General features: G+C 42.1%; 2 protein-coding genes across 2 annotated transcripts; one reads left to right on the top strand and one right to left on the bottom strand.

The window, feature by feature from the left end:
• The first annotated feature begins 332 nt into the window (after nucleotides 1–332).
• On the top strand, nucleotides 333–2,470 carry LOC308095104 (small ribosomal subunit protein eS27). Its single transcript, XM_080442039.1, has 4 exons — nucleotides 333–365; nucleotides 1,444–1,552; nucleotides 1,687–1,797; nucleotides 2,199–2,470. Exons 1-4 carry the CDS (start codon nucleotides 360–362, stop codon nucleotides 2,225–2,227), a joined length of 255 nt encoding a protein of 84 aa, XP_080298165.1. The 5' UTR covers nucleotides 333–359; the 3' UTR covers nucleotides 2,228–2,470.
• Nucleotides 2,471–3,225: 755 nt separating this feature from the next.
• LOC308095534 (small conductance calcium-activated potassium channel protein 1-like) lies at nucleotides 3,226–11,616 on the bottom strand (the record flags this gene model as incomplete). Its single annotated transcript, XM_080442589.1, has 11 exons — nucleotides 11,512–11,616; nucleotides 9,438–10,349; nucleotides 8,283–8,378; nucleotides 6,940–7,230; nucleotides 6,561–6,596; nucleotides 6,071–6,192; nucleotides 5,591–5,732; nucleotides 5,053–5,163; nucleotides 4,511–4,638; nucleotides 4,044–4,113; nucleotides 3,226–3,459 (listed from the first exon to the last, which is right to left on the bottom strand). The coding sequence occupies exons 2-11, from the start codon at nucleotides 10,311–10,313 to the stop codon at nucleotides 3,226–3,228; spliced, it is 2,106 nt and encodes a 701-aa protein (XP_080298715.1). The 5' UTR covers nucleotides 10,314–10,349; nucleotides 11,512–11,616.
• Between the last annotated feature and the right edge of the window lie 1,123 nt (nucleotides 11,617–12,739).

The raw sequence follows: 12,739 nt of genomic DNA, 5'->3' as shown, positions 1-12,739 counted from the left end.
AATGAGTACTTTCTACTTTTGGTACTTTAAATACATTTAAAAAAAAATTTAATTCCAGACTTTTAGTTGTATTTCTACATTGCAGTATTGATACTTTCACTTAAGTAAAACATTTGAGTACTTTTCCCACCAAGTAAAAGTAGTAAGATTGCACTAAACTTTTATTTGATTTTGGGGTTAGGTACGGCCTAGGGTTAGTTAAAAATAACTTATTAGGTAAGGGTGAGTTTGACCTCACAAAAATGGCTGCCAGATTGGTTTAATAACCCACTTCCTGTCCCTGCTCAGAGGAAGCGTCGATATCAGCCCCACGCTTCCGGTACAACCTCCTTTTCGGCAACGGCTACTTCGTCGCCAACATGCCAGTGAGTACGAGAGCGATAGAAAATGACTTATTTTATCAACTATTCGAGGTTTTAGTGGCATCTACTGCGCTATATCTGCAGATAAAACAATAGCGGTTCGATTGCTGTACACTTTAAGCAAATTGCCCCAGTCCATGTCCCGGTATTATGAATATAATCTCTGAGCGCATTGGTAGCGCATTGTGACACAAGATGGCCGCGTACATATCGCAAACATGGAGACGGTTGAATAGCGAATTTAACGAGCTGCAATGTGTCAAAGTCGACACGTTTAGATGTAGACGTTGGTTATTTTATATTTAACTAACACTGGCGAGTGACGAGTGCGTCATTTTACACTGTTAAGCTCGTGGATGAAAAGTGCGTAGTGCTCCAAATGTAGGCCAAAACGTGTTACATACACTAATGTTGCTAACGTTACCGAATCCCGGTCCACAGTCACCACAACAAAGAGACAATATAACGTTTACCTTGTTGTCGACAGATACCAGCTTCAATCAAGTCGACCATGCAGATAGTATAAATAAAAGTTATTTAAGTGCGTGGGTTACCGGCACCCTGCTGGCTCATGCGTTAACAGGATAGGTGGGCACTGGGCACCAAGGAAGAGTGGGCACCTTGGCGTTAAATTGGCCATGTTTTCCAAAATGTAAAAAAAAAAACTAAATATTTGGAAAATGTTTTTAAAGTGTGCATGATTAGAACATGCTTAAACATTAGACAATTAAGGTCTAATATTTCTACAATTGCTATACAATCTGTATATCCAGTCATTTTGGGGCATAAACAAGAAGTTAAAGGATAACATTAAGTCTGATAATGATGTACCGTGCATGTTCACGTCATGTATACTTAACATTACTTAGGCACATTTTTCAAATATTAAATTTAACATTTTTGCACCCAACATAGTGCCCAGATATCCCTAGTGCCCACCTATCCTGTATCCTAGACCATCCACCACTTAACATTCTGTGTAGCTTAGTCGTCTTTGCATTTAACAAAACATTTTAATTTTAGAAGGTGATAACTTATAGCCCTTTTAATAAGTCTTTTTTTTTCTCATTCTACATTGCAGCTCGCAAAAGACTTGCTGCACCCAAGCCCTGAGGAGGAGAAGAGGAGGCATAAGAAGAAAAGACTCGTTCAGAGTCCCAACTCTTACTTTATGGACGTCAAGTGTCCAGGTAACATTTTTAAATGTAACATACACTTTTGCCGAACATTGAGATGAGAACATTGAGATGAATTGCGGTGTGGGCATTTGAGCTTTGACCAGCCAATTACAGTTGATATAATGATGTTTTCTGTCATTGTGCAGGATGTTACAAGATCACTACGGTGTTCAGCCATGCCCAGACGGTGGTGTTGTGCGTGGGCTGCTCCACAGTCCTCTGTCAACCTACTGGAGGCAAAGCACGTCTCACAGAGGGTCAGTATCTATGTTTCTGAATGATGTATATATTTGACATCTGTTTTCTAAAACCACACGGCTATGTAACTTTAAATGTTCAACATTTGCAACACATGCTATTTCAAAGACCGAAAAACATTCATGGTGCTGACTGTGTCAGTGTTGCTGTTTTTCCTGTGTATTAACATTTTCATTGTAATAGTGTTTGAGTACTGTTAATTCATAGATCAGAATCACTTATACTTGCATTTGTAAACCTGGACATGTACACAATCATTTACTTATGACTGCTAAGTGCTACCCTTACATCAGTAGCATTCAACAGTAGCAGTATGTTCCCCTGTAGTATTTGTCTACTGTTCAGTAATACCCCTCTTTGTTCTCAGTGGTCTGACTGACTCTCATTGTGTCTCTATCAGGGTGCTCATTCAGGAGAAAGCAGCACTAGTTGTTCTTTGGCCATGAACAGGGAGAGGAGTGGTTGGATTGGTTGATATCAGCATCTTTGACCCCTCAACTTGGCGGTCAATGACACTTTTTTCAAGACCCAGTGCATCGTTTCGGAACAAGACCTGTTGTAATGCTGATGTGTTGACTGGTTTCATTTTGTTCAGATAGATTGATTGTTGCTGTTACTCCACCCTCCAGCCCAATCTTTCTTAATAAAATATATTGTTTTTGGCTAAAGGAATGGTGTGTTTTGTCATCTTTCACTGTGCTTTAATTTGGTGCTAAATCAAAACGTTTTTTTATGTTCTACTCAACACTGAAGAATGAGTCTAAAAGTCTTTATTATTGCCTTCATATTGATATAAATTAACAATGGTATTGTCTCTGTACATCACATTACTTTTTTTTTAGGATGTCCTTTTGCACACCCACGAACGGACAGGTACGACTGAGTTTGAATACTGAATATGTAAGAAGAGAGGGGGAGTCCCGCACACTGTCTTCACTTAGGAGTTAAGATGCAACGTTACGGTCGCTTGGACCTTCATCAGGCAACTGATGTGATGTTTGTGATATGTACTGCGGGACTCCCTTCTCCTTCCATATACATCACATTACTAAAATCAATATTACAGAAAAGTAATTATGGAGACCGTTTTACCTGTGACTACAATGACTTGGCAGTAGGAGAATGGGATGTAGCGGTCATTTCCATTAGTCCATTACTCATTCTTCACAGCTGCATATGATGGCACAATGTTGAAAACATTGCCAGAGTCCTGTATGAATAACTGGATAGCTGAAAACAAGCCTATATATAAGCCTATATATGTTCTGGAATACAATATACCATTGGGTCTGTTTCAGTGGGAGAGCCAGGTTTGCACTCTTGAGCACCAAGATCATCTTTGCTCTATGAGTCAGTAGATATCGTCTTGAGAATTCTTGGTCTTCAGGTCGCTTAATTTACAAACTTTCGTCTGAGATGCATCCATCTCAAAACCTGTCACTCCCGTTCATGCTAGCATTCTCTACCATCCCCTCCCTTTCCCTGAGGAGGTGGCGGATGGAGGAGTTCTGTGTGGACAGAGTGTTGGAGAGGAGTGGCATCAGGCTCCTGAAGCCCTCGCTCAACTCCTCCACGTGCTTCTCCAGGCTGTGTATGTGAGAGTCCAGGTCCCCACGGCAGCCGTGCACCTCCGACAGAACATCATACATCAAGTTCTGCATCTGAGTGAGACACAAGAGTTAGTGATGGGGATTGTAGTCACAGTTATGAGGAGGTAACGGTAGTTGTGCCAGTAATGTTTGTGTAGGTCAGAGGCGTCATTTCATTAAAAACTGGAGCGTGGCAAAAAAAAAGTGACCAATTGAGCCCAAAGTCATCCACAAGCTCACAACGCATCGTATCACGGTGTGTTGTGAGCTTGCATCGGCTAAGAAAAGAAAACAGAAAAAGAACATAACAAAGGCCATTAATGACAAGCTCAAAATAGGGAGGCCAGTTTTTAAGTGATTCATGCATGTATGGTTGCAGAAAGAAAATTAGTGTCTATAAGTGTTGATCTAAAATCTGATTAATCAGAAAAAAACATTCAGAGATGGTATAAAATCACTATAATCACATAACTGATGGTATCAGTTATGTATAAAATAATTGAATTTGAGGTCAAATTCAAAAGAAAGCGGGCAGCAATTGCCATCCCCTGATGACTCCTAGTGTAGGTGGGATAGATAAAATACAATGGAAGTAGTTTTTTAATTATTTCTGAGGTGACTGTAAAACAGATAACATGTTGATTCGCTTGGCTCACCTTGCAGAGGTCAACTAGTGTGTTGGCCTGGTCTGCCAACTTCCTCTTGTCCATCTTAACACTACGCAACCTGAAGAGCACACAGGAAGTATTTGATGGGAACTTAAATATAGGCATGTAAGAGGTCATTTGACAGTTTTTGTTGTCATTTTTACTAATCATTATACTTCTACATAGTCTATAATGTATTTTCTAAGGAGAAATGTGTTATTTAAATAAAAAGGCCAGTGAGGATCTCGTAAAAATTAAATTATAATCATTATTCTCATTCTTTATTTTTTATTTTTCTATATATTGTTTTACAACACCTTACTATTACTTTTCTTTAGGATATGTTCCCACCTTTCATCATTATCAGTTAACTGCTCAAGAGGGGAAACACAATATTGAAATGTAAAATTAATCATAACTTTTATTACTTTGTATCTAGGGCTTTATGAAGCCATATTATTTGATAGTTTCCTTACTGGTGGATGGCCAACAGCAGCTTTCTCTGGTGCATGCGTACTCTGGTCTGATCTCTTTCTCTTGACAGCTTAGTGTGTTTGTAGATAAGCCAAGTCTCTCGCAGCACATTTGCTGCTGCATTTTTTATCTGTGGAGGAAAGAAGACAAACAAACAGAGATGTTTTTAGAAGGCCATAGTTTTCTTTTATTTTTTATCTACTGTATTGGCAAAATAGCTAAATGGTGCATCGTGCAATGCTAGAGTTTCACCAACATCTGTCTGTACCATTTCTGTGCTGTACTGAATAAACAAATACCACAGGTTCTTGATCTGTCATACCCCCAAATAGAGCGTAAGCAAGCACACATTTTGAACACTGCAAAATGGCAAAATATAATCATTTAGAGCACCCAAATTTCGATATTTTAGGGGGAAACTTCCATGTGCAACCAAGTATAAATCAGGCATAACTTTGTAGTGTGCATCCTCTATGACTTAGAGGATACCTGATTTATACCTGGTTGCTCAGAGTCTAAGCTAAAGTCAGGTGTGGATCAGTACCTTCTTGGTGATGAGGGAGTCCATCATGAAGTTGTGGACATGCTTCTCTGCTCTGGTCAGCTCCAGTTTCCTGGCAACTACAGCTACAACCAGGACGGTGCAACCGGCGCCCTGTGTGTTTGTGTGTGTGTGTGTGTGTGTGTGTGTGTGTGTGTGTGTGTGTGTGTGTGTGTGTGTGTGTGTGTGTGTGTGAGAGACGCAGACAATGGTTAGAATTGCATTTCATTGTATTTTATGCTGAGCTTGGTCTTGAGATTATTCTAACTTTTTAATAGATATGTCCCTCTATATTTCTCAGTCAGTATTACCATAAAATAAATCCAGATAACCTTACTTAACAAAGAAAAGAAAACTTGCTATTAATTATAGTCAATTTGTCTTTCTGTTGTTAGCCTGAAAATCTGTTATTTGTCATGAGCAACACCATCATGTATACATTTGGCTTTAGCCTGCACTCCTGTAGGCCTCCACTATGCTGTGCTGTCTCCCTCGGTACTAAGGTGAGTGAAATGGCCCATCTTTTAAATTAAATGCCTACCATTATTCCTGTAAGAAGACAGATACTGCGACCACAGTAGGTGTGAGGCACCACATCTCCATAACCAATGGACAGGAAGGTGACGGAGACCATCCACAGGGCCTCCATGTAGTTGCTACTCAGGTCCTTGTAGTTGTGGTGTCTACACGATAAAGAGGTACAGTCTATTTTGCTCTTGCTATTACTCTACTATTTTGAGTTGGGATATTTTGCATGTCAATACAGTCAATACTAACATTACAGATAGTACATTGGTAATAGCAGTATGGGCAATGTATTTTTCACTTTTCTTTATACCAATTGAAAATGACTGATGGCACAAAGTCAAAGCTAATTACAGTACCTTTAAAAGAAAAAAGGAAATACATAGTGGGTGACTTAAAGGCCATACTGGGGGTCCCAGAGTAAGCCGGTCTAGTATATAAATTGAGAAGTAAAGTAAGTAGATTGACTGTATTCCCTCAATATCACATACTGTACCTCTCACAAACATGTAAGCCCCACGCAGCCACTATCCAGAGAGAAATGCTGAAAATCATCAGGACAGTGCCAGGGTAGGTGGTCATCAGTGTTTTCCCCACAAAGCGGGTGTTGAAGTGTATCTAGAGATCACATATGACACAATCACTTATGTCCTACTTTTAACAGTGCTATTAGTACCTACTTTCAACTATGCAGTATTTGAGTGTATTACCTGGTGTATTATCTTTACATAATACAGAGGAGATGAGATGAGGGATACGAAAGCCTATTTCAGCTCAACACACGGATAGATTTGTTGCAGGGGAGGCAAAAAGGTCAGTCATTTTCGTCACTCTTAAAAAGCACCAACAGAGGATGGGAGATTACAGGGGGTGGATTTATCAGAAGGAAGAGAAAGTGGTAAAACAATAAGATGGAGGGTATACGATAGGCAGAGAATGTCAAGTCACTGATATATTCCATGGGAGCAAGAGTGTGATGGTCACACCTCGAGATTCAAACCTCTAATGACCCCACGGCCCACCTAGAATTAAGACATAAAAACATGTACATAAAAGGGTCTTAGTAAAGGAAGATTCCAAACTTCAAGAATTGAACCCCAGACCAAATGGTGTGCCCAATTTCAAAGATATTAACGGAAATATGGATTGCATCACACAATGCCGTCCAAAGCCTCATCTTAATGAAGCCAAAACCAAACAAATTTTGAAAAAGCAGTTCCCAAGATTTTTAGTATGCTTATATATGGGATATAGGATTATTTATATATATTTTTTTTCTTCCTATCTTCCGGTCACATCACACAGTACTGCCCAAAGCCGTGGCTTTTAACTTCAACACAGAGCTGGTAATGGTTGACCTCTGACCTTGTTGAGTGCTCCGATGCTGCGGGAGGCGGTGTCCGTGAAAAGGCGGCTGTGTAGCATCAAGGCGCGGCCCAGTAGATACAGCCTCAGGAACATGGGCAGGGCCAGCACGATCTCCAGCTCCGTCTCGGACAGCGACGAGGTCCGCTGGGGGGTCTGCTGGAAGTACGCCAGCAGTCCCACTGGGTACGGGTGGACCGCCACCGCGGCCAGCTCCAACCCAATCAGTGTCAGCCGCTCTGTCGTCATGGCGATGCGCCAGTCCTCCGCGCCGCTATCAAGAAGGTACAGCTGTGAAATGAGGATAAGGTGATGAATGTTTTTTGTTGGTAAGGATGTTTAAAGGCTATCTTTACCACTTGAACCCCACCATCCATATTCTGGGGGGAACATTAGTCAAAAATAGCAGATCTACAAGCTCATGATGCATAGCTTTGCGCGTGAAGAGACTTGGTGTAGACGGGAAAAAGCAGTACAGAGCCAACTCAGGTCCAGTTTACCAAGTCTCTTTACTAAAGAGGGTTTATTTGGTTAAGGTTTCATCATTTCACCAGGAGCGTGGGGACTGTAAAGCATTCATTAGACCTGCTAAAGAATCTCTCTGGTAATTTAACAGACAATATGGACCCTTTCTAGCAAGCCTTGTGTCATACAGCAGAAAATGAGAGGGTTGCTATTTGTGTCTGTTTTGCTGAGAAAATTGGCTTTGGTTTCTTTTGTTTGGTTTTGCGTGAAGGGGGGGGGACACGATACAGGAGGAGGATACAGGAGGAGTAGAACAGAGAGACTGGGGACAAACACACTCACACAGAGGCACAAGGGAAGTGGAGAAGGACGGAAGACAGGGACACCTGCCAGCCAGAGGGGAGGAAGACCAGTGTTACAAGTGAAGTGAAGTGGCGGAGTGAAGAAACGCTGCCTTGCAGTGTGGGTAGGGTACCCATTGGGAGTCATGGTGCACCTGGGCATTGAGACTTGAGTTTGCCGGCGACAGCTGTGATGTTCCCTATACTGGCCATAAGTCTGTTCCATTTTCAGGTGTATCCCAGCGGTCACATGGATTGACGGCATTGTCCGAGGACACGGCAGTGACCAACGAGGACCGATGGCAGAGTCCGAGGACATGGTAGTGACCAACAAGGACTGACAGCAGACTCAGAGGACGTGACAGTAACCAACAAAGGCAGAGTTCAGACTATTACAAACCGGTACAGGGTGAGTACTCTTTGGGAGTGGTGTTCTGTGAGCTTGGTGATAGCTGAGGTATCACTGAGGTTTTAACAACCGGGGACAAGGTTGTTGAAACACTTATTTGATCATGAGAATATGAAGACATCTCTTACCTGCACTTCACAGCAGTGATAGGCGATAATGAGGCCCATGAGGATGATGGTAGACAAGCTGATGACTGACTTCAGAGCCAGGGAGTAGATGGAGCTCTGTGGTGAAAACACATGCAGGTGAACGCTCGCAAGTACACACACACACACACACACACACACACACACACACACACACACACACACACACACACACACACACACACACACACACACACACACACACACACACACACACACACACACACACACACACACACACACACACACACACACACACACACACACACCAAGGTTATTGGCATTTATTTAATCTTTTTTTCAATTCATTTAGTTTCAGTTAGATTCACATGTGGATTTGCTAGTTTCTTTTTTTATTAGTTCCTGTATTCATTTCAGTTTTGTTATTATAATTTGGGGGTTATTTCTCAGAGGGGGGCATGTAGAAGAAATTGAGTTTTAGTTCCATGCAGGTGAACGCTCGCAAGTACACACACACACACACACACACACACACACACACACACACACACACACACACACACACACACACACAAACATTACAATGTAATGTATATGATGTAGTGATTACATCATATACAGCACCACGATGGCTGTTTACCATTAGCAAGCTGAATTTATGATATGACATTGTTATCCTATCCTGTATCCTTCTAATCTTCAATCACATGCATTCCATTTAGTGAACATGATCTTATGGACATAAATCCTTGTGCAAAAGCTGATGGAAACCCACTGAAATAATTGTCCAATATGGCTTTCTCATAATGAAGGCCAGCGTTATAGTGGAAGAGTAATGAAGCTACCTTAAAGTAGAAAGGCTTTGATTTCTACTTTAAAATGAAATGCTGAATGAAATGCCAAAAAAGAAAAAGAAAAACATATCTCTTCTATTTTGTGAAGTTTGCTAGAGTCAAGTTAAGATGTCCTAGAAAAAATCTCTTGACCCAAAAAAGCAGCTAACAGTAAAAAAAAATAACTATACAAAATATGTGCCTTCTGTATGTCAGCAACAACAAAAATCATGGGAAATCTTTGAAAATAATCTTGAGGATCATCACTATCAACATTATTCTCTGCCTTTCTCTCTCAGTTCTGACAAACTGACTGATTGACCCTTGACCCCACGGTGCTGACCTTGCTGTAGACACTCCAGGAAAGCTCGGTCTCCATCACCATAACAACCACCCCGAAGATCCCCACTGCCAGGGCACAGTCATTCAGTTGCTGTCTCCTCTGAAACAGGGCCCTTCTACGGATCAGCCTCCTGCCGATGCCGTGGGTCTGCCAGTACTGGTCATCCTTGTTGTCGTCTTTTGGCTCTAGACTGGGACTGACAGCGGTACTGGTGGCGTACTGGTCTCTAGGCAGCGGGCCCCTGGCCTCGGATAGGTCCAGATCTCGGTGGGAGTGGAGTGCCTCGCTGCCCTGTGCGGGGAGGTCATCGTCTTTGCTGCTGATTATGATCTCCGGAAGATCATTGCCTGATCTCCAACCCCTGCCGTCTCCGGCAACTCCCCCTTTCGCTTTGTGGCAAGTGAGGTGGGACCTACGGGACACTATGTAAGGAGTCCCACAGGGTGCCATGGGAATGTCAGTGAAGGAAGTGACGTTCTCCTGTTGCATCCCGTGAACACCTGACTTTTTAGACTTGAATAACTGACAACGCTCACCGTGTCCATGATTCAGTTTCTTCCCACTGGGTCTCTTGTCCTTGTGGCTGTCCTTGCCCTTGCTCCTGTCCTTGTATCCCGTCCCGTGCGTTTGAGGTGAGGAGGCCGAGACATGATAAAGGTAGCCGTTGTATAATGGTGTGGTGGCCACGACCGGTGTTCTGTCCAGCCAGACAGCATGGTCCGCCCCCGACGCCCCCGTCTGGACTATGTGGTGTAGTTCACACTGGGGAGGGCAGGCCGGAGGGGGGGGTATCATTCTGGAAGGGAGGAGGGGCCTCTGGTCCTCTGCCTCATCTCCATCCGCACTTGACAAGTTCATAGAAGGGGAGGGTTCCATTGTGGTGAATCTTTTATAGGTGATGAGTCACCAAATCTGTTGTAGTTTTATAGAGGTTAGAGCAGAGAGAGAGATAGAGAGAGATGGAAAGAGAGAGAGAGAGGTGGAGAGAGAGAGAGACAGATGGTGAGAGTAAGATGGAGGCTGGCGAGGCAGTGAAACCCGGCAAAACTGATTAGAAAAGCACAGAGACAATGCACTGCAGTTGGATTCTAATTACCGTTTGACAGCTTGTGAAGCTAATGTAGACTTACTTATACGCTGCTTTTTCTTTTGCAACATAATGTACATATAATGTACAGTACATTATCATAAACCTATTACATGATAATAATACAGTACATGCTGCCTTTTTTATAACTGCCTCATGCCATTGTCATTCTCATGAATATCTGGGATATTTGAGTCTATGTACATAATGTATAATTTTCTTCTCTTTACTCTACTAGGAACATTGGAATGATTTGATCTGTTTCTATCCCGTTTCCTCGCTCTTCTTTCTATCACCTTTCCTGAAAACTACAAATACAAAATCTGTTTACACCTGTAAACCTGTGATGTGACAGTAAAGCTGATTCTGATACTAATATTATATGTTCTGTACAATGGATTATGTCACTTTTTTTTAGGAATAGTTGAATACAACTGGCCATGTTCACAGGTGGCTGTTGCTGCACTAGCGACTCCTACAGGATGGCCGTTGCACCTGTTCAGCAGGGAGTGGAACTGGGAGGGATAGTATGTTCCTCCACACGCATTATGCCCTCCAAGTGACACTTCTCACTGTCAGTAAGAAGTGTTCTTTTAGCTTTAATGTCTAACTGTACCACGTACTGTTTACATTTCTGACTAATAAAGTATTCAATCAATCAAGGTGCAAAGAAACGGCTGTGTATCAGGAGTCTGTACCCTGCCCAGGTCAATGTGACAGGGACTATACAAGGGGGATTTGGCAATGACTAAATTGGGGAAGAATTTATTTTTTTATCTTGAAGAAGTTTGTATTGAACTTAAATGACCTCAATATTACTATTTAATATTCATACTCATGAATATTTAATCATAACCTCTCCAGGATACAAAAACTGTGGCGGCTCTTGAGATTTTAGAGCTACTATTCATGTTTTCTTTAAAGGCGTATTTGAATCCCACAGAGCTTGTTGCCTTGCCTAATATTTGGTCTCTCTCTTGGTCTTACCTTCAGCAGAACTCCTCAATCCAGTCTCCAATATCGAACCACTCCACTGTAAGGACGAAAAACACTTGTGTTCTCTTCTCAAATATCCTTCACATCGGCCTGCCCTGAACCACAGAGGAATGCTCCAAATAAAACACCAACAGAATCATAGACACACACATACATACTGGTACACAGCAAAAACAAACACACACACACACACATACACACACACACACACACACACACACCAATAACGACCCCTTTTCGAGAAAAACAACTCTCACTCAGATTAAAATAAAAAACAATGCTGTGCATATTGACAGAAAGTGAATTGAACCAAGAATGCCATGAGTCTGTGTGTCTGGATCAAAACATGCTCAAATCTCTAGTCTCTTAGTATGATCTTTGAGGCAATCCATTATGACACTGCCCCTCCCACGGCTTTAAGCAGAGGTTATGAACTCCAATCCGTAAGAGGCTGAACGACCATGATATCCATTGCATTTAAAGGCATTTATTCCATTGTTTCCCTGCATTTCCTGCTTACACATTTGTCCACGGCCATGACGTCCTCCTTAAAGCTAGGAGCTTAATGACTGCCTGCACTAGAAGTTCACCATTGCAGATGTTGCGTCATCTGACAGACACAGGACATCTTCTGTCTGTGTGTGTTGAATGTGCACGTGTGCATCTGTGTATTATCTCTGAGAATATGTGCATGATTGTATGTTCATGTGGTTGTATGTGAATATAAGCAGGTGTGTGTGCGCCTGAATGCACACGTGTTTTGTGTGTAATGGATGTGTTTGTGTAATAATAGACAACATGGCATTATTATATTCTATTCAATTAGATCTTTTCATCAATCAGGAACGGGTGTCTGTGTTCCAAAGCAGGCTTTTTGGACGGGATCCCGGATCCTCTTTAATCTACAGTGCAGAGTGACTGATGGCCTTTCAATATCAATTCGGCAGATTAGTATTAGAGATTAATCAAGAAGGCCTGGGGAGTCACAGATCTGATACTTATGAGCTTATGAAATATCAAATATGTCACCCCTTTAACCTGACAATATGCACAGAGAGATGGGCGAGGTGGGGGCAGGGTGGTGTGTGTGAGTGTGAGTGTGAGTGTGTGTGTGTGTGTGTGTGTGTGTGTGTGTGTGTGTGTGTGTGTGTGTGTGTGTGTGTGTGTGTGTGTGTGTGGTTAAAGTCATAACAATGACATTCACCATTGCTTATCTAAA

The sequence above is a fragment of the Gymnoscopelus braueri genome (genome assembly GCF_963280865.1).
Source record: "Gymnoscopelus braueri genome assembly, chromosome: 11".
Taxonomy (NCBI): Eukaryota; Metazoa; Chordata; class Actinopteri; order Myctophiformes; family Myctophidae; genus Gymnoscopelus; species Gymnoscopelus braueri.
The sequence above is the reverse complement of the archived record's forward strand: the minus strand, read 5'-3'. Positions and strand labels throughout refer to the sequence as shown.

Excerpts from the sequence above, each read along its gene's own strand:
- LOC308095104 (XM_080442039.1), top strand. Across the intron at positions 1,553-1,686 it reads TATGGACGTCAAGTGTCCAG|GATGTTACAAGATCACTACG; the intron begins GTAACATTTTTA and ends GTCATTGTGCAG. Across the intron at positions 1,798-2,198 it reads CAAAGCACGTCTCACAGAGG|GGTGCTCATTCAGGAGAAAG; the intron begins GTCAGTATCTAT and ends TGTCTCTATCAG.